Source organism: Rhinolophus sinicus, linkage group LG12 (assembly GCF_036562045.2).
Source record: "Rhinolophus sinicus isolate RSC01 linkage group LG12, ASM3656204v1, whole genome shotgun sequence".
NCBI lineage: Eukaryota > Metazoa > Chordata > Mammalia > Chiroptera > Rhinolophidae > Rhinolophus > Rhinolophus sinicus.
In genome coordinates this window covers 65,608,689-65,634,894 of record NC_133761.1, presented here as the reverse complement: position 1 = coordinate 65,634,894, position 26,206 = coordinate 65,608,689, and the positions used below count along the sequence as shown (strand labels likewise).

Below are 26,206 nucleotides of genomic sequence, written 5' to 3'. Positions count from 1 at the left end.
ATAAGGATAAAGCATGCTCTGTGAAGGGAACAGTCCAACCAGACTTGGTCGCATAAGTCCCTTTTTTTGAGAAAACAGACATTTCAACAGAGCTTGATGTCCCCACGTACACGAGCATCACTATTTTTCAAGTGTGCAGAGTCATTTTCTATTATGTGAGAAAGGAACTGATCAAGTGAATGGGATGGATGCACAGGAGGACGTCACATCACTTGCCCCTTAAAACTAAGAGTACACCTCAGGGGCATGGCCACACTTACAAACTAATCCTCTAAGTCAGGGCCGTTCATAAATAATATGCATTTTTAAAAATACACAGAACTTATTGGCAATGTAGGAAAAATGATAACAAATTTGGGTGCCTTTTGAAATTATGCCAGTTCCTTTTTCTTTGCTTTAAACACATTAATATCTTAATCTGATTACTGGTTCATAAGGCGGTGGCATTGAACTCAAACACAGCGTGTGGTGGTGAAAAAAACTGGACAGAACTAGGTTTAAATCTCAGTTTTGCCACTTATTAGCTATCTAGTGAGGGCGAATTGGTTCACATCTTTGAGCCCCTGTTTCTTTCTTGACTCATAAATGGTAATATGAATGCCTTTCATAGAAGACTGTGAAAATTAAATGAGACAGTGTAACATTTTGCATAATGTAATTCTCTACTCATGGTAGGTTCTCAGTGACTTTCACTTCTCTCCCCCCTTTTTATCTAATAATGGTGAAAACTATTCAATAAGTGACGGGAAAATTGCTTGTGCAAATGCAGCTTCCAAAAATAAAATTAAATGGTGAGTGATCCTGGGGACCTGTAACAAACAGCCTCATCTAGCAGAGATGAGCGGTACCCAACCGGCTTCAGCTCAAAACAAGTAGACACATGTTGTAATTGCTAAAAATCTGCAGAAAAGTGGCTCACAAGCAGTTTACCGTAAAATAATTAAAGCTTATTTATGTCAAGAGGCCTTGGGAAAAAAAGAGAGCATAGAGCAATTTGCATTAGCACGTTACCATCGGCTCCTGCTTTCCTTTCAATTAACAGACCAGCAGGTGCTCTGTGCAGTTAAAAAGATAAGCTACCGGGGAGGAGGATGAGTTTGGGGCTGACCTGCAGACACTGTGGTCCGCCTGCTGATTGGGTTCGTACCTCGCTGTACCAATTTCTGAGGTGTTAATTTAACTGTTCCTCTCTGTCACGCAGGTCTCGGCCCTGAAAAATAAGCTGAAGAAGCAGTCCACCGCGACGGGAGATGGGGTGGCCCGGGCGTTTCTTAGGGCACAGGCTGCTTTGTTCGGATCCTACAGAGATGCACTGAGATATAAACCTGTAAGCGTCATTTCAGCACTGTTTTCCTCTGCTTCTTTATAGTTCTTTGCAATGAGGCAAAAACAAAGCAGAACAAAAAATGCAACATTTTAATAGTACACCTTAAAAAAGTATCTGGACTTTTTAAAGTCCAGAATAATATGCTTTAAAACATTATGTTCAATCTCCGATTTCTTGACTTTTTGGTCTTAGTTCTTTTGGTAACCTTTAGTTAATATTGCCCCCATTCTTTTGCATATCACCTTATTTAATTTTTCTATAATTGGAGTACTTTTAACTAATGAATGAATTCTGTTAATGTATTTTAAAGTAACTACGCGATCTTCTTAAGATCATTAATAAATTAACCAGACAGTTGGGTTTGTTAGATTAATGGGTTTAGAAATGACAAGTACAAAATGAAAGTTTAAAAATATTAGAACTTGAAAATTTTGCTCTATTTGGAGATTTACTGTCCTCCTAATTCATAACTTTTCTAAGTGGGCTCATCTGTTTAGCATATCCCAGCTTATTTTGCCATTTCTTGTTTTAATGCCCTAACAATGATTATTAAATAGAATTGTTGCCAAGTTATTAGATGGTCCTAAAAGATAGAAATAAAAATGTATTTGTTTCTTTATCTATTAGTTAAGTATGTTACACTGCTTTTCCATGACCAGATAAATAAGCTGTAATGGGTAAAAAAAAAACACACAAAAAAACCCGGAGACGATGGTAAGACCTGCTGTCTAGTAGGAATTCCATCATTTTCCAATTGTGTGACCATGACCCACTTCCTGAGTCTCTCTAGGCTTCTTATTTGTAAAACGTGAATTTTTATACCTTTCCTGTCTACCTTTCAGGATTGGTGTGTAAACCCTGTCATCAACTAGGAAGCATGAAACAAATGTGAATGGGTTATATGTGTTGTAAACTGACTTCCGACTTCGTTCCCACCCAGTGGCTCTTCCATTCCGAGGAGTCACTGACTTGTTGGCAGGAGTCCTGCACTGTGCAGGCAGGGCAGCTGCTGTCTCAGGGTGACTAGATGTCTCAGCTGCATGCTACTCTCCTTGAAATACGCACGTATCGTACAGCATTGTGGAGCTCACAGTTCTGTACACACTGTGCGTATCTCACATGGGGGAGTCTCTCAAGAGTCTAGAGTTACAGGGTCTCATTCTTTAAAAGACTGGAAAGCAGTCATCCAGACCACAGTAGGGCATATTCATTTTCGAATCACTGAACATCAAGGAAAACAAAAATGGATTTGAAAAACACAATTAGTGATTAATTTTAGTTGTCAATTTTTTTGAAAGAGCGATTGATTTCAAGTTTACCAGCACAGTTTTAGCCAGCAGCAAGTTAGCTACTTTTAAGAATTCAAAAATGTGAGCCCACACTAATGTGCTAACTCAATTAGAGGATGAGCTCGTAGACTCTAGCACCAGACGGGGTTAGGTCCCAATCCTCATCCTGTGACTGGCTCGTTGCAGGACTTTGAGCAAATAAACCTCAGTGCCCTGGTATATAGGTAGTGCTCTGTGATTTACCTGTTGTGATGAAAATTGATGTTTTAGAAGTAGTAAAGTTGGTAAGGAAATCCCATTAACATAACTAAAATAAAGTACTCTTCTCTGCTGTCCCCAAAGAAAAACAGTGGCATAAGCATGAGGGTACTTTCAGTTGTTGGACCTTTTCAGGTATGCATGCTATTTTTAATACTCATGTTCAAGCTGATGATATTACACCTTTGTTTGAAGGGGTTTAGTCTGACTTTGAGGGAGCGAAACTGAGCAATTTTAAGAGTGCGAGGGAACTTTGATTAGGAAGCCACAGTATAGGCTCGTCAGGAGAGGGGATGCTAGTGGCCTGAAATCCAGCTGTTTGGTACAAGGGTCTGTTTGACTCTTTTAGACTTGTGCACGTTGAAGGTGATTCTGTGTCTTACATCTTACACTTCTCTGGACTCTCCATGCGCCTCTTTGGAGCGACTGGTTCTCTCTGGCTGTTCTCCTGACCCCGTGAAATTCTTTCTCTCTGTCCAGGGTGAGCCCATCACTTTCTGTGAGGAGAGTTTTGTGAAGCACCGCTCAAGTCTGATGAAACAGTTCTTGGAAACGGCCATTAACCTCCAACTTTTCAAGCAGGTAAGAGCAGACTTCTGCATTTCTTTCCGTAATGGAAGATGATGGGAATGAAACAGAAACGCGTAACACATTTTTATCACTGTTAATTTATGTCTAACCCCTGAGTAATATCTTTTCTAGAATTTCAAGAACTTTTTCTTTCTTTTGTTGCCCTATAGCTATCTATGGCATGGCACTGCAGAAATATTATGTAATAATAACTTTGCTATTAAAACATTCCTCATTGAAAGTGCTAAGCTGATGGTCTCTCAGAGGAAGAGCGATCACGCACAGTAGAAAAAGCAACATGGCTAGTTTCATGTGAGGCATCTCAGTCTAAGGACTTATGTTGGTATGGTACACTGGTGCAGTAAACAAACTATGTATTTTATAGGACAGTCCCAATGTAATCCGCTTTATTAAAATCATTCATAAATATGCAACTTTTTAAGCTTTGCAAGACTTTTCATAATCATAAATCAAAATTCAGGAAAGATTCATAATCATACTGTGTGTCTTGATTTGGGGCTTAGAAAATGTAATTGCTGTTTCAGGAAGCAGTAGCTGAACATCAGAATTCAGAAAGTTTAGATGCTCATACCATTGTGTGACGATAGCAAGTCTCTTAATTCGGGCTTGTCTAGTTTCTGTTTATGTAACTTAAGTTCTTAACACTAGCTTTTCTTATTCCACATGACAATTTTAAGTGTAAAGTTAGCTATGTGAATTCAGTACTTGATGAAGAGCTATAGTGTGTCACAAATTGTGCCCAGGGCCAGGATAGAAACAGGAATAAAACATCAGTAACGCCCTTGAGAAGGGGACAATCTATTGTAATAGAAATTTATTTGAACTGTTAGGAGAAAGATACCATATACCTTGAAATAACCTTCAGATTACATAAGTAATTTTAATCAGATGATGACAAATCCATACTATTATCTGTATTCTGGAGAAGTTTTAAAAATAATCTGTGGGGGATATAACTGTCTCCCAATATGTAAAGATTTACCTTCAAGAAAGGGTTACATTATCCAACACACAGCCTTAGGAGCAGACCAGGGCTGATGGGTTTCAGGATCAAAGATGTCTTGTGAATTTCCAAAGATGGAGTAGGTTAGTTAGTCTCAGACCTCTGTTCCCCATTTCCCTAGCAGGCTCCACTGTAGACTAAGTTCTTTCCCAAGATTGAAGGCGGATCAAGTGGTAGTGTTTATAAGTGCTGAAGTGCAGTCCTGAACTAGTCATCCAAGCTGGTCTTGCTTGTTGAATTCAGTATTAATACCTTTTTGTATTTTTATCTGACAAGAAGAGAGAGTGCTACCTCCCATTGTCAAAAATGAGTTGTGAAGATCAAGTTATAGGGGGGTCAAGGATTGAATGAATGGATAGAATATCTAACTTATTACTTCACTTTGACCATAAGACCCTGTAGCTAGTGTCTTCTCATTGGAAAAAGTTTAGATACAGTAAATTGTTTTTATGTAGTTACAAACAGCACACATTTTTTAGTTGGGTTAAATCTTAGCTTTATCACTTACTAGCTGTTCATAAATATCTGTTTCTTTTTCTTTAAAGTAGATATATCACCACCTACCTCACACAGATGTGATAAGGTTTATGAATTAATACATGTACACTGTTAGCACAGTACATAACACTTTGTAGAAACTCTGTAAATTTAAAGTGTCTGCCTCATTGTTAGAGCAATTACATTAACAAAATACAAATCTATGCAGGAGTTTTTGGAGTATAACTTGTCAGAAAGGCTAAAGATAGAATATGAAAATGGTCAGAGTAGAACCCATTATACAGACAACTTGAATAGTTTTACATTCATCAGTTGACCATGTTCTTGAATTTGTTGTCACTTTATGACCCTAAGAAAGTGATACTTGAAGCTAGACCTGGAAGGATTTAAAAGATTTCTTGTTGACAGAGTTTTCCAAAACCTAATACAGCATGAGAAGAGAACATTATAGGCCAGTCTCATTCATGACCACAGATGCAAAAATTTAAATAAAATATTTGCAATGAATTCTAGTAATATATAAAAAGGATACTACTTCATAAGCAAGTTGCATTTATTATTAATAAATTATATGGCAGAAATTAAATGGCAGTTGCACATTAGGAAATCCATGGATGTAATTCACTACATTAGCTGATCATAGGAGAAAAATTATTAGATCATCTCAACAGATACAAAAACTTTCATAAAATTCACGATTAAAAACTACAAAGAAAGAAAGAAAGAAAGAAAGTCATGAATAGAGATATTTTCAACAAATATCATACTTACTATTGGAACACTAGAAGTTCTCCTCTAAGAAAGGTGCCACCTATTACTGTTAGAACTCCTAGCACATACATACACCATTTAGCCAAAATAAATAAATAAAAATAAAGATTTAGAAAGGAAGACACCAAACTGACATTGTTTTTATTACTTGGAGGCTAGAGACATGTTTTTTAAGACATAAAGACTAGCTTTATAAATTTGACTTCATTGAAATTAACAACTTTGGGTCATCAAAAGACACCTGATTTTCAATACATATGAACCACCCAAGGGTTTAGAATCTAGAATTAAGAAAACAAATAAACTTCCACATGTCAGTAAAAAAAAAAAAAAAAATCCAGTATAATTGTGCAAAACACTTGAATAAGCACATTCGAATGAGGAACTCTGAATGGTTAATAAACATATGCAAGATACTAAACCTCATTTGTAAAAACAGTGAAATGTCACCTCATACTCATGAGATTGGCCCAATTTAAAAAAATCAAAAAATCTCAAATTTTGGTAAAGGTCTGGAGCTGGCCAGGCACCAAGTTTCAACTGTTTATGAGAGTGTAAATTTGCCCAAGTTGTTTAGAAAAAACACTTTGGCACTACCACTTAAAGTTAAACATGCAAGTTTCTTATGACCCAGTAAATTCACTCTAAATTATGTACCGAAAATCACTTGCCAAAACTGCTCATAATAGCAAAATAGTGTTGGTAACCTTAGTTATTCCTCAGTATTGAAATGAATAAATTGTTATATTTATACATGAGATCACTGCATAGCAGGTAAATGAACAAGCTGCCCCCAACAGAATATGAATGAATCAAAGGAAAGGAACAAATCGCTGAAGAATTAATATGATGAGTCCTTCATGCAATGTTCAACGGCAAGAAAAATTAAATAATTTAGTATTTAGGGAAACGTTTATGTGATAAAACTAGAAAGAAAGGATAAGCTGAAAGGACTGTGGTCTTCTCTGTGGAGAGGGAGGGGCGCACAGGGAGGGACCTTCTGAAGAAGGGAACGTTCTGGTAGTTTGGTTTATCATCATTATTTAAATGATTAATTACCGAAGTTATTATTATGTAAATTACTTAAGCATTGTGTAAAAATAATATCTGTTACTGTCCCTGGATTAGGCAGTCGTGGGCTGTCTTCACTGACAGCTGGCTCTCTAACCGCCTTAGGCCTCAGTTTCTGCATCTGTAACACGAGTTAGACTAGAAGGTCACCGAGTTGGGCTACCTTTCTGCTCTAACGTTCCACGATGCCATGAAATAAACACAGCTTAGACGGATGATGGCAGGTTCCATTTGGGTAAACTCCTCTGTAGATAATGGCTTTGGAAGGGATCCCAGAAACCGCTTCTTTAGTCCACAGCCCTGACAGCACCATCGTTCTTTAGCTCACAGCTCTGCAAAGGTTTAAGCCGTTGTTTTTAGGTCTCTTACCTGGAACCTGGCTGTAGTCTGAAGATTACTAAGTAGCATTCTTCCATGTGTTGATTTCTTGTTTTTGATAAATGTACCCTGGTTATGGAAGGTGTTCGCATTGGGGGAAGTTGGATGAAGGCTGTGTGGGGACTTTCTTCTTTTTTTGTAACATTTCTGTAAATCTGAAATTATTTCAGAACAGATAAGCAAATTGCCAGAACACCACCAATAGAACATTCACGTTAAGGCATCTTCATGTCTTCTAAATCGAGTCTCTTTCATGCCACCGTCATTATCCTTTGCATCCTGGGTTCTCCTGAGAGGATGGTTTTATAGTGACCGGGGCAAATCCTCGATTCTTCGTAAATGTGCCTTTCTTGTCTGTTTACTTATTGGCATGTTGACTGCTAATACTTCTTAAGATCCTCTCATTTCTTTTTATCTGTGATCTGTTTCTCCAGGCAGTTCCCTTAGTGCTCTTTATAGCTACTCGTGCCTTCTGCCTGGTCTCTGCAGTCTGCTCAGCTTTATCCTCAGACCTTTATTTGTCTCACTCATACTATCTCACTGGGTTTGCTTATGTGAGACCATAACTGCATGAATGACTTATATATGACGAGTCCCAAACATCTCTTTACCCAGGCCCATATAAATGTAAACATGTATATGTCTCTATATGTGTGTGTATTTACAGACATATCCATACGCACCCGCACACATGTACACACATCACCCATGTGTATATCTGCACAGTCACACACACAGGACCCTCCTGCATCCCTTCTTCCGGGAGCTAGAGCTCCCCTGGTGCCTAAACCAGAACCTCACGACCAGCTTCTTCTCAGGCCGTCGCCGCCGACCTTTCTGGCATCCAGTTTCCAGTTACTTACTATGTTCTGTTGATTCTGCTTTCCGAATATTACTTAGATCTACATATTTTATTCTGTCTAATTTCAGTGCACTGGTTTTACGTGTATGTTCATTCATTTAGTCCCCTTTGACGCCATCCTTCATTCTGTTTTGAGTGTTCTTCCTGAAAAGCAAATCCTATATCTTTCCCATTAAATTTAAGAGGAATTTCAGCCCTCTAGCCTGGCACATAAAATCCTTCATCTTCTGGCGCCTAGCACTCTAATTTTTTCTTTAGTAGTTCTCTACCCTTGCTTATAGCCATTCTGAACAATTTGCTCTCTGAAAATGGTTTCGTGTCTTTATACTTCTGAATTTGGATTGTAACAGGTGCTTATTAAATAGTGAGAGAATGAACGACAGTAATTATGAGTAAATAAGATAACATTTATTGAATGCTGACTTACGCTCGCTATTGTGAATGCTTTATCTAATCCCGCTGAATCTTCACAATAACCATATACATACTCTATTACTGCCATTTTGCAGGTTATAAAACAAAATTATAGGGAAGTGAAATGACTTACCGAGAGTTTACACAGTTGCTAGTCTGTGGCACAGCCAGGATTTGGGTCCAGGGAGCCGTGAAGGTTTCCTGTCCCTCCAGGAGTGAATGGAATTTTTGCCTGTTTCCTTCTCATGGCCTCTGGTTTGAATACTCTGTCTCCATTTCACTTTGTCCAACTCAATGATTCGTTAAGACTCAGTGCAGATGTCCCTTTTCTAGGCGCTCGAGCTCCCAATCTTCTATAGATTTCTTTTAGCATTTTGGATTTGCCCCACATAATATTCATTGCTTGGTTTGGCTTTTTCTTGAGTTGTAAGCTTTGTAAAGACAAGGATCATTTTTAAAGTGTTTGTTTCCTCATGTCTAGTATGCAATAGGCGCTTACTATTGTTAAAAAAATGAAATCAAATGAAAACTGGTGAGTGACTCCCTATTCTAGGCATGAAAATGTTTGGACAATTTTGGTAGATGAAGAGCTTATAAAATTGAATATAATGGAACTTATTTAGGAATAATCCAAAATTGTAGGAGTCAGATGTTACTGTGTTTTAAATTGAGTGGTGTCTATAATTTTAAACCTGGAGTCACATAATGGGGTATTGTGTAGAAGTGAAAATTCCCGGAGATCCCGAGTACTTTATGTTTGGTGCTGTGACCCACTTTCTCTGACTTAATAGGCGACTGGATAAAAGGAGTGGGTCAAAAGCCAAACGTTTCCCTTTTATGTTAGCTAGAGATTTTGGAAGATCTTGGAAAGCTTTTAACGTAAACAAGAAATTCATATACATTTCTACATTTTCCTATTCATCTTTTAAAAAAGAAACATGATGGTTACTTATTTATGGTATTTAATTTATAGCTAAGATCAACTCATGCATTAGTAGGACTAAAGATACAACAGTTTTGGAGTATGAGGAAGCATTTGACATATGAATGGATGGGAGATAGTAATTGTATTGAGCACATATTTCATAATGTGAAAAAAAGGATAAAAATGAAATGTGACACCGGGAAGCTATGGAGACGTACTGGCCCTAGGAAGGAGTGCACAAGGGCATGTAGCTTACCAGAACAAGGAGACATTTTTTAAAGCATCCCTGTTAAGTAATTTCAAGTAGAATCCTAAGTAGTATTCTCTAAGTGTGGTCTCAAACCACAGGTTTACCTAGAAAGTCTTTTGAAGATACATGTCCTCGATTCTCACCTTCAGCATTTCTGATTCAGGCCTGGATTAAAACCCAGGAATCTATGTTATTTATGAAATAGCATAAAAAATATGCACACTAAAGTTTTAGAAACACTCGTCTAGGTATTCTTTGTTCATTCTCTCATTCAACAGTAGAATCTGAGTGTCTACTATATACACTAGGCAGTGTTCTGTGGGCTGGGGTACATTATTGGAGAAGAAAGCAGAAAAGAATTTCTGACTCTGAATCTAGTGGGAGGGGGACAGACTAAATTAAATAAATTATGTGGCATGTTTAAAGATAAGTACCTTGGAAAAGCAAATAGACCAGGGAAGGGGGACTACCAGGGGACAGGGTGGAATTGCCACTTAAAATGGCACAGTCAGCATAGATGTCATGGAAAATGTGACATTTGAGCAACTTCTATAGGGTGATCAGAGATGGAAGCAGAGAGAAAGAAAACTTCGTAGGTGATTGCGGTAATCTAGGTGAGAGGTGATGGCAGTTTGGAACTGGTTCACGGAAGATACGATGAGAACTGGTCAGATGATGGGTCTATTCTGAAGATAGAGTCTATGTTTGTTCTGAAATATTTAATACCAAATGAGAAAAAGAGGAGTCCCAGGTGATCCCACAGTTTCTCATCAAGAAACTGGTAGGAGGTAGTTGTCATTTTATTGAAATGGGGAAGATTGTAGGCAGGAGAGATGCTGGTGAGTAGAGTAAGAGTTCCGTTTTGGACATGCTGCGTTTGAGATGTCTGTTAGGCCTCCAAGTAGGGTATTGGTTAGGCGAATGGATAAATGAGGCAGGGACGTTATGACACTGGAGATACAGATTTGGAAGTCGTCGGAATATGGATCGTATTTAAGCCATTGGACTGGAAAGCAAGTGAGATTCCCCAAGGAGTGAGTCTCAATAGAAATGACAAGGGGTCCAGGAACTGGGAAAGGGGCAGGGCCAACAGCAGAGGAGGCCAAGGGCGTGAGTGACCAGTGGGGAGGAGAGAATTCAGGACAGTAAGTTACCTTTGCAGCCAAGTGGAGAAAGAAAGCCCAAGAGGAAGGGAACAATGCTGTCAAATGCTCATGACAGTTAATTAAAATAAGGACTTGGATTTGACCGCTGGATTTAGTGATGTGAAAAGCACTGACAGCTCTTTTGAGTCTTACTGTAAAGAGGAACTTGGAAATGGACTTGGCTGGAGAAGTAAGTGGGGCCAAGAGGAGAAATGACGCACGTTCGTAGGCCCTTGGGAAGCTCTAGAAGGAAAACTGTGTTGAGGAGAAAGGAGGGAAGTTGTTGTCGGAGTTGGTCTTTGTGAGAGCACAGACCTTTGTGTGTGACAGGAAGAGTCTCTGGAGGAGGCCATGGGGGAGGGCGGAGATGGGATGCTTAGAGCTTGCGGGATTTCTCATGTGATTGCCTCAGTTTGGGGTTGTTTTTCCCCCCAGTGAAATTAGGAAGCTAGTTCATCAGCTGAGAGAGCATGGGGTGGGAATTGGACATTTAAGGATAGAGAAGGTAGGAAATACATGGTAGGTGAATGGACTGGAGAAGAAACAGAATTGTTTGACATTGCCCAGAGCGCATCTGAGATTGCAGATGACGAGTGTCGTCGTGGCTGTGGGTTTGTCCCTAGACACCTGGAGGCCTGCTGGGGACATGCCTGCTCCTGCTCTTCCGCATTCCTTATGCTGTGGTTCTCTTTCCCCAAAACCCGCCTGGCTTCCTTCCTCCCACTCTCAAGTCTGGGCTCAAATGTCATCCTGGTCCACACCCCGACCGCACTCATGAAAACGGAAAGTTTTCATGAGTGTTGCCCACACTCCCCAACCTCCCTACCGCAATTCTGTTTTATTTTCCGACACTCACCACCTTCTCACATACTAAATAATGTATTACATTTCTTATTTCATGTATTTATTCTGCCCCCCACTAGATGTTCAAGCATCACGACAGCTTGAATTTTTGTCTGTTTCATTCATTTTTGTATTTCAGTTATCTAGAAAAGTACCCAGCATAAACATTCAATTACATGTTTATTGAATAATTCAATTCATTAATTCTTCAGTCCTGTGGTCATGACATTCAACAGACTAAATTCTGGAGCAAATTATTTAATGTCTGTCTGTTGATGTATCTGGAAGGTACTGTTGTCCTATTAATGTTTGAAATTATTAGTTCTAATCATAAATTGCACTGAATGGCCTTTTTATACTCCTCAAAGTGTTCTCCTGGTCATTATACCATCGTAGTCTCATTTAGTGTATGTAATAGTCATATGATTATTTCATCTTTGAAATGCAATAAAAATAATTTATTTCTAGTCTTTCACGTACTTAATTCTCTTGATTTAAGCTCTAAAGCGGTTTACCTTATTCCCACTTGTTACAGCAGTTTGTATTTATATACAGCTACTAACTGAGCACCTTTCTTTTTGCAGGTGTCCATACGTATCTGGTGACTTAATTTACTGTAACAATTTAGTGTACTTTTCACTTACCTGCCCAGGTTTATTGCGCACTTATAAGATGAAATATTTAAATCAGACTACTTATTTTTTTTTTAGCCCAACGCATTATATAGAAAGGAAATTGTAAAGATCCACAAGAAATTAATATATTTTAAAAATAAATTTTAACCATGTTGAGTTTTTTTTCTTTAAATTGCTAAACCTTTCTGACTCATTTAAAAAATGTATTTTTCTCTAGCTCTCAAGAATTCCATTTTATTAGATTAGTTATCTTTGTGCCCAAGAAGTGTTTCTTATATGAAATAAATGTTTTCGATATGGCAGTTGCTCCTCCAGGATGAAGAAGGCATCTGGGGGCTGTAGGTGTGTTGATTGTGTGGCTCTCATGCCTTTGCTGCTTCACTGCCATCCCAAGGCTGTCCTGTTACCACAAAAATAGCGCCCCGTCTTCCTCTGCCCCAGCGTGGCAAAGAATTGCACTGCTGAGCCTCTCTCCCAGAACAATCTTTTTCTGAGTTTTTTTTTATTTTTATTTAAAGAATCAAGTATTTCTTTAAAAATGATATAAGAATCTTGAAATTTAATTATCATCATCCTCAGAGTTTTGATGGATTGATTGCAATTAAGTATTTACATAACGTATGTCGAGACCCCTGAAGGCATTGGAACACTGATTAATAGCTTAGCTTGTTTGGGGGTTTTAGGTTAAATGCCAGATACACTGACTGGTGAAGAATTAAAGAACTGTGAAAAGACTACAATTTATCTGTTAGAGGAAAACTACACTCCTATTGGTCTACTGGCCATATATTCAAGTTTAATCTGTGAATCTGATCAGAACAGATTCTTTGTATTTTTTGTAAAGAAGTTAGCCATCAAGTCTATTCTTTATATTTTATTGCATGTGTAAAATGTTTATATTTAATTGTATTTTAAAGATTGAAATAATGAATATTCATTTAACAATATTGCTGACTGAAGTACATTTAAAACAACAGGTAATTTCTTTAAAATGACTTACTGTCCTATTAAGATGGTTTATTTGCCGGTAAAAACACTTTGAAAAACCTTGGCGACATCAATATCAAAAAGAGTAAGAGGAAGCACTTGTGCTGCTTAAAAAACGTTTGCCCCATAATCAGTCTCACCACTCTAAGATCATGTCACAAGGATTGACAAAATCCAGTCCTGGCAACTGTTGATGACCTAAAGGGAATAATCTTCAGGATTATATATATTTAATTTAAATCAATTTTATCTATTTATAATTTAAAATAGAATGATGGAATCCATAATATGCAATTATGTCTGTGAATTTTTTTTTTAATGAAAGTTTATTGGGGTGACAATTGTTAGTAAAGTTACTTAGATTTCAGGTCTGTGAATTTTTTTGAGATTTCCAATTATTTATGTTTTAGTGTGATTATTTTGCACATTTTGTTCCAAGTTTTAATTTTCACTTTTGGAATATTAAAATCGATGTAGAAAGCATCATCTTAAAGCACTCTTAAATTCCTTTAAAAATCTACTTGCAACCTAATTTTACATCTGTAGCATTTCTATTGTTATTAGCAGTGTTACTTGTCATTACTCACAATACCAAAGTAATTCTTCCAAAAGTTCTGTCTTTCAATTACCTAAAGTTACGTGTTTACTAAATGATGTGGGGAGCTATTAATCAAGCCACATGTTCCAGGACATTATAAAGTCACAGCTTTTCCAACAGATAATATTTTTTAGTTCAAAATTATTTCTATGCAACTGTAGCTGAAAATTTTCTGATCTTTTCTACTCACTATGAAATGCTCCACAGTTATTAGAGTGATGTGTGACGATGAACCAGCGCCATTTGGGGGGGAAAAAAAGCTGTTATTGAGTCAAAACTAGAAAAAGGAGTTGAGCGAACTCTTACCGTCAGCATTCCTTTACAGTAATACCACTTCTCCGTTTCTTCCTGTGTGTCTGTATTTGTGTGTGTGTATAATGTCTGTGTGCACACAAAATCCATCTTTAAGAGCAAACATTTTCATTAAGTATGTATGCTGATAAGTGTGTGGCTGTCACTGACAGAATTGTTTGCCAAAGCAGTGATAACACATGGCATTTAACCAAGTGATTAATTTCTATTGGCTCAAGTCACTCGTTTAGTAACACAAAGTAGTTACTCATCCTCAAAAACGCATCATCAGTAAATACTTTGAGATTTATCTCTTTTCAGACTTGCACCGTTCCACTCAAACTAAAATGGATGGATTATTTCCAGTAAACACAAAATTGAAAACCTTTTAAAAAGTTTTGTAGTCTTAATCTTTTAAAGCAAATTAAGTCCTTTAAAAGGATGTCTTAATTTGTTCCAACTGCCAGTAATGTATTACTTTAAATTTATCATCCTGCTTCACCTTGTTTTTTTTTCAAAATGATACTTAGTCTATCAAATTAGATAACTTTAGTTTGATTTATAATGCTATGTTGAAAATGTGTGCAAGTCAAAATTTTACAAACATATTAAACCGCTTTACTTAGCAATTAACCATTTATTATATGTAGCAGATGCCAACATTATGTTACACCTTTTATCTACAGTAGAATGAAATTAATTCATCTATACATTATAATCATTTAACTTTAAACCCGGGGAAAGTAATGACCATTAGCTTCGTTTCAGTACCCTTCAGTCTTTCAGCAAACACTGATCCATTTCAGGATTTTTCTACGTATTGAGGACGCACACACGACCAAGTGTTCCTTTCCTCATGGGCTCAGAAACTGACAGAGGTGCAAAAGGTGGTGGCAGTGGGAAAAGGGGACTTTATCGTTTAGCAGTTATTCTCTGCCTACGATATGGGCACTTCCGAGTACTTTCATTAGCTCTCACAAAACCCCATAAGGTGTTTATTATTATGCCCATTGCACCGAGGGGAGGCAGTCTCAGACACGGCAAGTCACCCAGATCACAAAGCTCATAGGTGGCAGAGTTGTGACCCGGGCCTGTCATAGTCAACGCCATGTTCATTTTCATTGGTACTGTTGGGAACTTCTTGCGTGCCCCGCGTAATGAGAATATAAAATGGGTGATGTGTGCTCTCTGCCCTCAGAGAGTTCTGACTTGTATTAGAACACGCATACTCTTAAAAACAAGCCAGCGCTGTCTCCTGCTAGGCTATGTCTAGTTGAGCTCGTCTCACCACATTGTGGGTCAAAACCGTTCTATGATGATACAAAGGTAGCTCAACCACCTTTTGAACAGGACTCTGTTGATTCATTTGCTGTTCATTCTTCCTTAATTTCCATCTGTAAGAGATTTCTGTCTCAAAGTCTTACAACTGCTGTAACTTACTGCTAATTATCTTAAATTGCTTCCCTGTACCCCCTCTCAATCAGTTTTGTCTGTTAACCATTTAAAAAGAGGGCAGAGTGAGAGTTTTTTTTTTTTAAGTAAAGCTACTTTATTTTAATTCAGCTAAATTTTAAATTTCCAGGGTGAAAAAATTGTGACCAGGATTAATTAGTTCTGGGATGAAAATGGAGATTTTGTGTTAACCCCACATCTTCACGTCTACGGTTCACACATCTTTTAAGTCTGTTCTATGTTACCTTCTGCCTCTTATGCAAGGGGGCTTTAAAGAAAGGTCACATCCATTATGCATGGAGAAATCTCAAAACATGTACGATTTTTCATAATCCTAGAGCTACAAATTTCAGATGACACAGATGGACAAAATAAAAAGTAACTGATTACAGTGGTACCTCGACTTTCGAACGTAATCCATTCCGGAAGACTGTTTGAGTTCTGAAACATTCGAAAACCGAGGCACAGTTTCCCCATAGAAAGTATTGCAAAATGGATTAATCCGTTCCAGACCTTTAAAATCAACCCCTAAAACTGCAAATTTAGCATGAATTTTACTATCTAATGATACTATAGATCCATAAAATTTACGACGTTCCCAAACTGAAATGTTCATCAACGGAGACGTTCGAAAACCAAGGTACTACTGTACCAGTAATCTATATGTGTGTGAAATCTACCATTGGTTGACACCTGGGGGTATTTTTCGCAGTGCAGCACCAGTTCCCCCAGGACTCTGCTGGGCTGTGTGTGTAGGAACAGGGTGGGGTGGGGCCCATGATGATGGGACGTACTCTCCAGGGCCTCCGCAGTTTGAAAGATGAGCAGGTGCTTTTGAGAACTTCTGTTTCCCACTCCAATCTCTTCCTTCTGAATGCTGAAAAATATTGTTTAAAATAACCTTCGACAGTCTCATCAGTATGTGTTTACCCAAAATATCCTTGAGTTTGTCGTCATAGTTCTGATCATTCAGTCAGTCCGTGTGCCGGGGATTCTGGGGGTCATACTCATTTCACTGTTAAATGGTTAGAATCATCTGGTGCTCCTTTGTGCTGCAGGACGTAATAGTTTAGATGAGGGGTCTTCTGTTTTACTGGATGAAGTTCATCTCAAAACCAGCAACGCCTAACATTCCCCAGACTCCTGCTGTTCAGAGACTGTGCTAAGCGCACACCGAGGTTAATTTAATTGAAGGCTAGCAGCGATGCCATGGGGCAGATACTGACGGCAGGGAGGCCTGGTGGGGGAGGACACAGCCTCAGGCAGGGCTGGCCGGCCAGGGCCTGTGATCTTCACTTCCGCACTCTCCCTTTCCTGTTAATGAAGTTAGTCTGCACTCTGTACACTGCTGATTTAAGTAATTAGCTGTGTTTACTGAGTACCTGCTATTTCCGTTGTTGGAGAATTTTCTTGTGTGTACACTTGTATGTGTGTCATGTATACTTGTATGGGTGGCTGCTGTTACTGTCTTTGCTATAAGTAAAAATGTAATCTTAAGCAGTTAATGAGAATGAACATATTTGACACTTTTTCATTTCAGTTCATCGATGGTCGACTGGCAAAACTAAATGCAGGAAGGGGCTTCTCTGATGTCTTTGAAGAAGAGATCACTTCAGGTGGCTTTTGTGGAGGTAAAGACTGGTTCCAGTAGGGTTATTGATTTTCTGAATAACAATTCCTATGAATAACAATCCACTTGTGTCTGATATAAGCTACTGTCTGCAACAGCTATTTTCTCCTAAACATACAATGTCTCAGGTACATGTTCTCATGTCATAACAGCTATGGTACTACCTTGTTTTGTCTGCTGTCTGTTACTCAAGGCTTAAATGGCCTCATGGATTGGTAGGTGTTTGCCTGGAGGGATAATTTCTTTCTCTTCCTGGACGTAAATATCACAGCAATGCAGTTAGTTTCTATCGTCCTGCTTTTCCTCCTGACCAGTATTCTTGGCTAGAAAAATGACTAGTGGTGGTGTCTACTGAGCAAGAATGGAAGAACTGTGATTATAGTTGGAAGAGTAGATGGTAATGTAATCTGCTGTTTCAGAAAGAAAGGTTTGAACCTACAGCTGCTTCTACATTGTTAGTAAGTGTGTTGTTACAGAAATCTTTACCTTTTTCGCCTTGCTGACCACTGCAGCAGTAGGGAGAGGCTTTCCAGTTTTCCACCCCACGCCCTCATTTGTCATTGTGAAAGCAGTCACTTAAAGCAGTGAAAGGAGTCATACTATTTCGTTTGTGCGAAGCACCCTGTAGGTGATACCCCACTTTTATTTAATATAATTAACTTCAAACAGTTCCATTGTTTCAAATGTAAATATTCAAACAATGTTATAATTATCTAGACAATTAACAAATTATGAACTGATAGTTTGTAAGATTGCCCAGTATATAGTCCTGCCTCTGGTAGAGACCTGTGCTTGTGTCCTATTCATTCGTTTGTTCATTCATTCATTCATTCATTCATTCATTCATTCAGCCGGTATTTGCTGAGTGTTTATTATGTACCGAGGTACTGTTCTAGATACGGGGTGAACTAAAGAAACAAAAATCCTGGTGTGTTCATTTAGGTATAATAGTAATTTTTCCACTTACCTGTAGGTTTAATTTGGAAAAAAAATTACTTAGCCTCTGTGTGAATAAACAGTTGCTAGAACTGAGAAATAAAATGTGAAAAGACAGATAGTAATAGGTACTCGTCTACAAATTTCCCCATATTTAATTTTATGCATAAATAAGATTTACTTTTGTAGAATAAAATATAAAAACCGTTGAGGTAACTTGTTCACTAAACGAGGTCCAAATGAGCTGAGCATTGTAGACCTTCATCTGATATGAGTATAGCATTTCATTGAAAGCATTTAGCTTTGGGAAAAACTTAGTTTACTTGACTCAGCAAGTAAGCTCAATGTGGAATCATTCAGCTCCTGTCTTTCCTCAGCTGATAGGTCAAAATTTAGCTTCAATGGAACTTTTGTGTTAAAATAAGGCTTTTTTTTTTTTTTTACTTTTCAACTCAGACAAGCAAAATATTGTCAGCTCATAGACAAATTGCTTGAGGCATCTATTCAGTATTTACATAACTGCTGTCTCATTATCTTTATGACCCGTGGGGCTAGTATCTTCTATGGAATTGAAGATGACATCTTGTGACAGTGATGGGGTAGAACTATGATCTTTTTGTATAGTTAAATTCTGTAGTCTTAACCATTGGTTAAGATTCATTAAACCATGGGTCCAGATTCCTCTGTACTAGAGAGGAGGGTAGGTGGCTTTTCTGGTGGGGGTGAGGGAATCACGAACAATTTTCACTGTAGGTCTTATTGTTTAAAAAAGAAAAGGAGACTATTGATCACCAGTTGACATGTGACTTAGAGACTGCTGCATTTCAGTACAACTCAATGCCGGCCACTTTGTTGTTCTTTCTAAAAACGAAAAAGGCTTTGAATTCTTATCTTAATTTAGGGTTGCCATACTGATCCAAAAGCAAGCAAAGCTCAACAAGTATTCATTTCAGTAGGTACAACAAGAAAGTACATTAAGAAATTATACCTGGCTATCAAGTGTTATTTTTTAATTATTATGTTTTAGGTTATTATCCTAGAGGTATGCAGAGATTATTCTTAGACGGAAACAAAGCAAAATTCATTAGGATTTAAAACAGATGAATAATAAAAATTAATAATGTTCTTATAATGAGGATTTATATATATAGTTCCAAAATAGTTCCTAGAGGTCAGCTCCGAACACTTGTCATCTAGGCGACATTTATGAGAAAGAAGTCTATGTCTGTGTGATGATATTGACTGTTTGTTCTTCCAAGAAGCAAACTGTTATAACTTTGTCATTTCTTTCATAGTTATGGTAACAATTGCAGTCGATGTTCATACTTCCTGAGTATTAACGTGTGGCGGAAGCTCTTACAAGAGCTCTGCAGGTATCATCTCATTTCGTCCTCAACTCGCTAAGAGGCGCTTTGATCACCCCCATTTTTATGAGGGTGCCAATCTCAGTCATTCAGTCAAGGTCACAAACTAGTCGTGCCAGACTCTGAACTAACTTGGCTTCAAAGCTCTCGCTTTAATCACTGTAATGTATTGCTTTCTGATGATAAGAGATCTTCTTAATTAGAAGACGTTCAGTAAACAAGAGCAGTGCCCAAGCCTTCTCTACTCTGACTAGGTAAAAGTGAAGTTCCTGTCTCTTCTGAATATCTGTTGAATCACTCTAGGAAAAATCAGCATACACTGAGGCGAAAGAAAATGTTCCTTTAAGCAAAAATAGTTAGGAAATTTCAGAAAAGCATCTCGTATCTCTCCTTTCTGGACCATTGCAGTGGCCGCGTGTAGACCACTGTCTTTGTTACTAATATGCACGGTTATGATCAAATGAATTTATCACTTGTGCATTATGATAAAATGAATTTATAATTACTGTGGTGCTGATTAAAACTGTACCGTACAGGACAGTCATCCACAGAACACGAAAAGTCACTCTGAGCCTGGAACCATGGTCGATGATTGTGAGTGCAGGTTTTCAAAAGCTGTGTTCCGCCCTGCGAGTCCCGGGGTCAGGACTGTTAAAGAAACCCATGCCACGCCTGATTCCTTTCAGGAGAGCCCGATAGAATGTTCATCCTGATCAGGAAATGTGGAAAGAAAGGGCAGCGTCCCCACTGAGCTGAAAAGGTAATAGAAGAGGACACAAGTAGAACAAAGGATGCAATTAGATAAACACAAATGTTGGTCTCTAAAAGCAGCTAAGGAATATTGAGTAAGAATGTTTCTATATGTTGTCTTCATTTCCAATAAAACTAGTTCTTAAATCTATTTCCAATGATCTAAGCTTTAATACGGAGAAACGTTTTCAGGTTGATGTGTAGAGTGCACGGGTACTTTCCGTGAATAGCATTTGTTTCTTCGTTAGTTTTCTGTATAATCTCATCACTGTTATATTTATTTAATTCTATTTGTTTTTGTTACTAAGGTTAGCAAAGGAATTTGAAGGGGTAGTAGGGAATCATCAGTTTTAGTGGCATTTCTGGCCTCGCTGAACAATTTAGAATAATTTACTTTTTTTTTTTTTGATAAGTAACTACAAGTTACTGGAATTTAAACAAATACATTGGAAGAGAAAGTCTTCGTGCAAGTGAGAGAGATACTTTGTCCTTGGATATGAGAATAGTGCTTGTTTGATTAACAAGAACAATGTTAAGAATTTCCTCTACAATGCTTATTATTCCCATAACACAGGACTTTAATAGAAGAACTCGGGGGTTTTTTGGCATTCAGATTCACTTTTAAGAAGAAAAACAGCCTTAACAAAATTTTTTTTGTCAAAGAATAATGTGGTTGTCTCATAAATTTTGTGGAATAGGAGCCTTCAATCTTAAAAGCACTAAATTAAAGAGACAAGTATCCTTAAACTGTTTTTAACAGGAATCTACCTAAATTGTACCACATGTTTCTCTACCATCTGAAGCAGTTTCTCCAGGGACTTCCTGTTTGCCCCTGTGCCACCAAATCCCAGATTCTTGTTGGTGATTCTCACTCTCAGCTGTTTCTTCTCAAGGTACCAGCTTTGAGCGGCCCCTTTTCCTTTTTAATGGATTGCTTTGAAGTGATACAGAGGCGCTCTCTATAGCTTAGGTTTTAACATCTTTTACCCAGCAGCCTTTTGTTCAGTTGGCGTTTCAGAGTGGAAGGACTAATGAACCAAGAACTCAAATACCTAGATTTGCGATCCCTGGGAACTTGAGCAAATAAGGGATCTGCTGAGAACCTCAGTTTCCTCATTGGCAAGTTGTGCATCATAGCAGCCAACCCTGATGGTGTGTCTGTGACGTGATGAGTACTGCACTGAGTGTTGTTGCAGACAGCTGAGAGACCTGGTCCCCCATCCCGTGGTTCGCAGAACACAGTGGGCCTGCGCTCTCAGACCCCGTGGACCCCAGAGCCACTGCCTTCTCATGGCCCTGTGCCACCATGATACTGCCTGTTTTGGTGCTTTTAGAGTAGAAAAACAGCTCAAGTAACGTGCTGTGGGTAAAAACGTTTTGTGAGCTGTAAAGAGCTGGAGACGAGCTACGTGTAATGCTATATGTCAGTTATACCTCAAGAAAGGAAGAGAGGACCGTCTGTTTTAGGGATCGTTTGTACTGGAAAACCTCTGAGCAGCCATTGGGACTTGGTGAAATCGAACTAAAGTCACTTGGTATAAAACATCACGTTAGACTAGTTGTTGTGGCTTTACTTACTTATTTTGCCTTCTAATAATCATCTTGTTGACTAAATTATCCTCTTTGGATCTGAATATATGATTGCTAGTTTTATTAGAACTGGTTTTGTCAGCACTTGAGCTTTCTAATACCCATGGTGCTTGGTAGCCTGAAAGCTGCTTCTGCTTCACATTTCCATGGGTGATATCTTTCAAGTTTGGATTTCCAACTAGAGAATGTTTTCAAGTTATAACTGCAGTTTAATTGCACTGAAATAAAGTTTGTTATCAATTAATGTTAATATTTAACAACCATAGAATAATCTTTTTTCGGTCCTCAAGGTTCTTTGCAGTTTTAAGTTCCCTTCTAGTTTTTTTCCCCCTAGTCACTTGAAATAGTGTTTTAAAAAGAACCTAATTGCATAAAAGAGGCAAAACTTTTACAAAAGGACATAGACATAAAACATTGAAAAATCAGTTTAAAATACATGGGAATTTTGACTTCAAAAGAGAAGTTGTGTTTTCCCCTCTGAAGATAATATTAAAATGAAAGATGATAGATTACTTTAACATATTAGCTTCATACGTGAGAAAGGAAAAAGTGTATTTTTAAAAATGGTAATTACTGTGTTCCTAAGAATTAGAGCAATTTATTAGTGTTTGTGATACCATGCTTCTTTCACATTGCAGATAAATAAAATTTGCCTACTAGAATCCTGGAAGACTAGTTCTTGATGAATTCAGGTTTATGGATTTATTTTTCCTTTTTCTAAATTAAATTTATTGAGGTGCTATTGGTTAATAAAATTATGTAGGTTTTAAGTATACAATTCTATCATATATCATCTTATATTACATTGTGTATTCACCATCTAAAGTCAAATCTCTTTTTGTCACCATATATTTGATCCCCTTTATCCTTTCTGCTTCCCCGCTGCCTCTTTTCCCTCTGGTAACCACTAAACTGTTGTCTATGAGTTTTTGTTTCTTTGTTTGTTTGTCTTGTCCATTTGTTGCTTTCAGTTTTATATCCCACATATGAGTGAAAGCATATGGTTCTCGAGTTTTTCTGTCTGACTTAATTTTGCTTAGCATTGTAATCTCAAGATCCATCCATGTTGTCGCAACTGGCTGTATTTCATCTTTTTTATGGCAGAGTATCATTCCATTGTGTATATATAGCACATCTTCTTTATCCAATCATCTATCAAAGGATGCTTCAGTTGTTTCCATGTCTTAGCCACCGTGAATAATGCTGCAATGAATATAGGAGTACATATTATCTTTACAGTAAATGTTTTCAGATTTTTTTGGGTAGATACCCAGAAGAGGGATTGCTAGGTCATATGGTAATTCTATTCTTAATTTTTTGAGTAACGTCCATACTGTTTTTCCTAGTGGCTGTACCAATTTACATTCCCACCAGCAGTGTATAAGGGTTCTTTTTTCTCCGCAGCCTCTCCAAGACTTATTATTTGTCTTGATGATGATAGCTATTCTAACAGATGTGAGGTGGAACTTATTGTGGTTTTGATTTGCAGTTCCCTAATAGCTAGTGAAGTTGAGCATTTTTCATATATCTGTTGGCTGTTTGTTTTCTTGGGAGAAGTGTCTGTTCAGGTCCTTGGCCCATTTTTCAATTGGATATTTTTGTTGTTGTTGTTGAGCTGTATGAGTTCTTTATATATTTTTGGATATTAGTCCCTTATCAGAAGTGTTGTTTGCAAATAATTTCTCCCATTTGGTTGCCTCTTTGTTTTGTTGATGGTTTCTTTTGCTGTGCAGAAGCTTTTTAGTCTGGGATAGTCCCATTCATTTATTGTGTGGATTTATTTTTGATCAAATATTCCTGACATCATATTTTTATGTATTTCAGGGAACCCGAGATCATATCAACAATGGGTACATACAGTCAAGGTAGTGATAACCCTTCAAAGTTTCCTCTTCTTTGTATGTGAAAGTATGCTATTTATACTTACGCTATTTATTGGCAATATTTGAAACATTTGTGTATTTCTCACATTTAACGTTTTTTATTTTATGCTTATAGTTTGTTGATATTCATAAATATAATTTTAAAATGGAAAGTTTTTATCCAGAGGCAAATGGCTTATTTTGAAAAGCAAGATTTTTCTGTCACTTTGTATTATACTCCAGAACATGGAATTAGATGAAGTAGGATTTGATGGGAGTTTTATCATTTCTGGTAATGTGTTTTTGTTAATATGATTTTTAAAATATAAAACTCTCTTCTACAAACTGAGACTTTATTGTCCAACATTAAAACAGTTGATAAACTGTTGAATGTATTTCTTTTTTATTAAACTTCAAATATATACCTATTACTGGTCATATTGCCCAAGTCTGCCTTAACTGGAAAGATGAAATGATTTTTAAATGATGATTACACTGACCAATAAAACCAAGTGGAATGTTTACATTTTGTGTGAAATTACCATAGTATATAAAAGCTTGAAAATTATGAAATTATTTTTGTAGGTCTTTTTTTAACTTGTGGGTGAAGCTCTTTTTCTAGTCTATTGATAAAGCTGTGTTTTCAGCACAATCCGGCCAAAATATTTTGGGAATTAATTTCTGTTTTTCGTTTTCAGAAAGGAGGTGCGTTGTTCAACTCAGCAATGACCAGAGCAACTCCCGCTGTGCGGACAGCGTATAAATTTGTAAGTTTTCTTTTGATATTTAAAAATCCTATTGATAAAATTTTATACTTTCCCAGCTGATAGACATGTAAGTCTAGAATATTTTCTGTTTTTCTTTTAAACAAGATTTTAAAATTTCAGAGTTAATACTGACCAAAACAAATTCAAATATTAAAATTATACCATTCTATAGACAGGATATTTTCTTTGTATAATCTAAAAATGGTTCTTTATTTTATTTCAAAGCTATTCGCAAGATTGTGCACTCAGATTGAAACAGTCCATGATGAAGTGCCATTTTTTGAGATTTGGTTCTTTAATTTACCATCATATCTTAAATTCTCATTGTGTACTTGAGCTCAGGTAGAAAAAAATAGAAAAATATGGTACGTTCTCTTCCCTCAAAGATGCTTTGACTCTCTGTAATTAAAATTCTTCATTGAATCTACATGGCTTACAGTAGAACAACCAAAATGAGACCAACAGCAGCAGCAAGAAGTAACTCAGTAACAAAATTAAATCTCTTTAACATGATAACCAAGGCCCTGCAGGACACGTCTCCTCCGACATCCGGCTTCATTCCTCGCGCCCCTGAGCCTTCCATATTTCTGTAGCTCCTGAGCTGCTCCTTGCTTCATAAATGCATGATGTCCTCTTCTGCTTCTTTGTTCTTACACAAGTCAGTCCTACTAATTAGAACCCCCATGTCTTAGCTTTTATCCACCTAGTAAACACCAGTTCATCCTGTAAGACACTTTAGGCATTAGTTCCCCTGGAAAAATTTCCCCAACCCCACAGAAGAGTTTCTATACCTTCTTCCGTGTTCCACAGAACTTGTGGACATACCTGTGTGTCAGGTGGTCTGTGTACATCTTTGTCTCTAATTTTAGACCAGTAGCTTCTTTAGGGAGGAGCTAGTGGGTTGGTATTCAATAAAGCTCTTTTTAAATTCAATAGGCCATATATATCTTACGTTTCTAAAAATATCCAGGGCAATAGTTCTGATTTTATGAGAATTTACCTTCAAATGCTTTTTTATACATAAATTGATATGATTTAATTAATAACAGAATAATATATTTTAATAAGTTTAGAACTTAAATTATTTTCTTGACTTATAATTTTTTTTTCTAAAGATTTTATTGGGGCAGGGGTACAGGACTTTATTGGGGAACAGTGTGTACTTCCAGGACTTTTATTTTCCAAGTCAAGTTGTTGTCCTTTCAATCTTAGTTGTGGAGGGCGCCGTTCAACTTCAAGTTGTTGTCCTTTCAGTCTTAGTTGTGGAGGGCGCAGCTCAGCTCCAGGTCCAGTTGCCGTTTTCTAGTTGCAAGGGGCACAGCCCACCATCCCTTGCGGGAGTCGAACTGGTAACCTTGTGGTTGAGAGGACGCGCTCCAACCAACTGAGCCATCTGGGAGCTCAGCGGCAGCTCAGCTCAAGGTGCTGTGTTCAATCTTAGTTGCAGGGGGTGGAGCCCACGATCAAGGGACTTGAGGAATTGAACCAGCAACCTTGTGGTTGAGAGCCCACAGGCCCATGTGGGAATCGAACCGGCAGCCTTCGGAGTTAGGAGCATGGAGCTCTAACTGCCTGAGCCACCAGGCCGGCCCTTGACTTAGAATTTGATATATATGTAGTTACGCTTTCTGGTTTTAAAAATCTGTTTCAGAGATTACATTTTATAGTAGAGTAGCTAATCTACACAGTAGATTCAAAAATACACAGACACAGACTTAC

At 37.6% G+C, this 26,206-nt stretch overlaps 1 protein-coding gene across 6 annotated transcripts in view; it reads left to right on the top strand.

The window, feature by feature from the left end:
- The window catches only part of DENND1B (DENN domain containing 1B), a 170,023-nt gene that overhangs the window by 120,493 nt on the left and 23,324 nt on the right, over positions 1 to 26,206 (top strand). For all 6 annotated transcript variants that reach the window (XM_074317075.1, XM_074317076.1, XM_074317074.1 and 3 more), the window contains 5 exons: positions 1,202 to 1,327; positions 3,355 to 3,456; positions 17,129 to 17,219; positions 23,683 to 23,723; positions 24,419 to 24,487. In XM_074317075.1, coding sequence (XP_074173176.1) covers positions 1,202 to 1,327; positions 3,355 to 3,456; positions 17,129 to 17,219; positions 23,683 to 23,723; positions 24,419 to 24,487 — 429 coding nt within the window. The remainder of the gene's footprint in view (positions 1 to 1,201; positions 1,328 to 3,354; positions 3,457 to 17,128; positions 17,220 to 23,682; positions 23,724 to 24,418; positions 24,488 to 26,206) is intronic.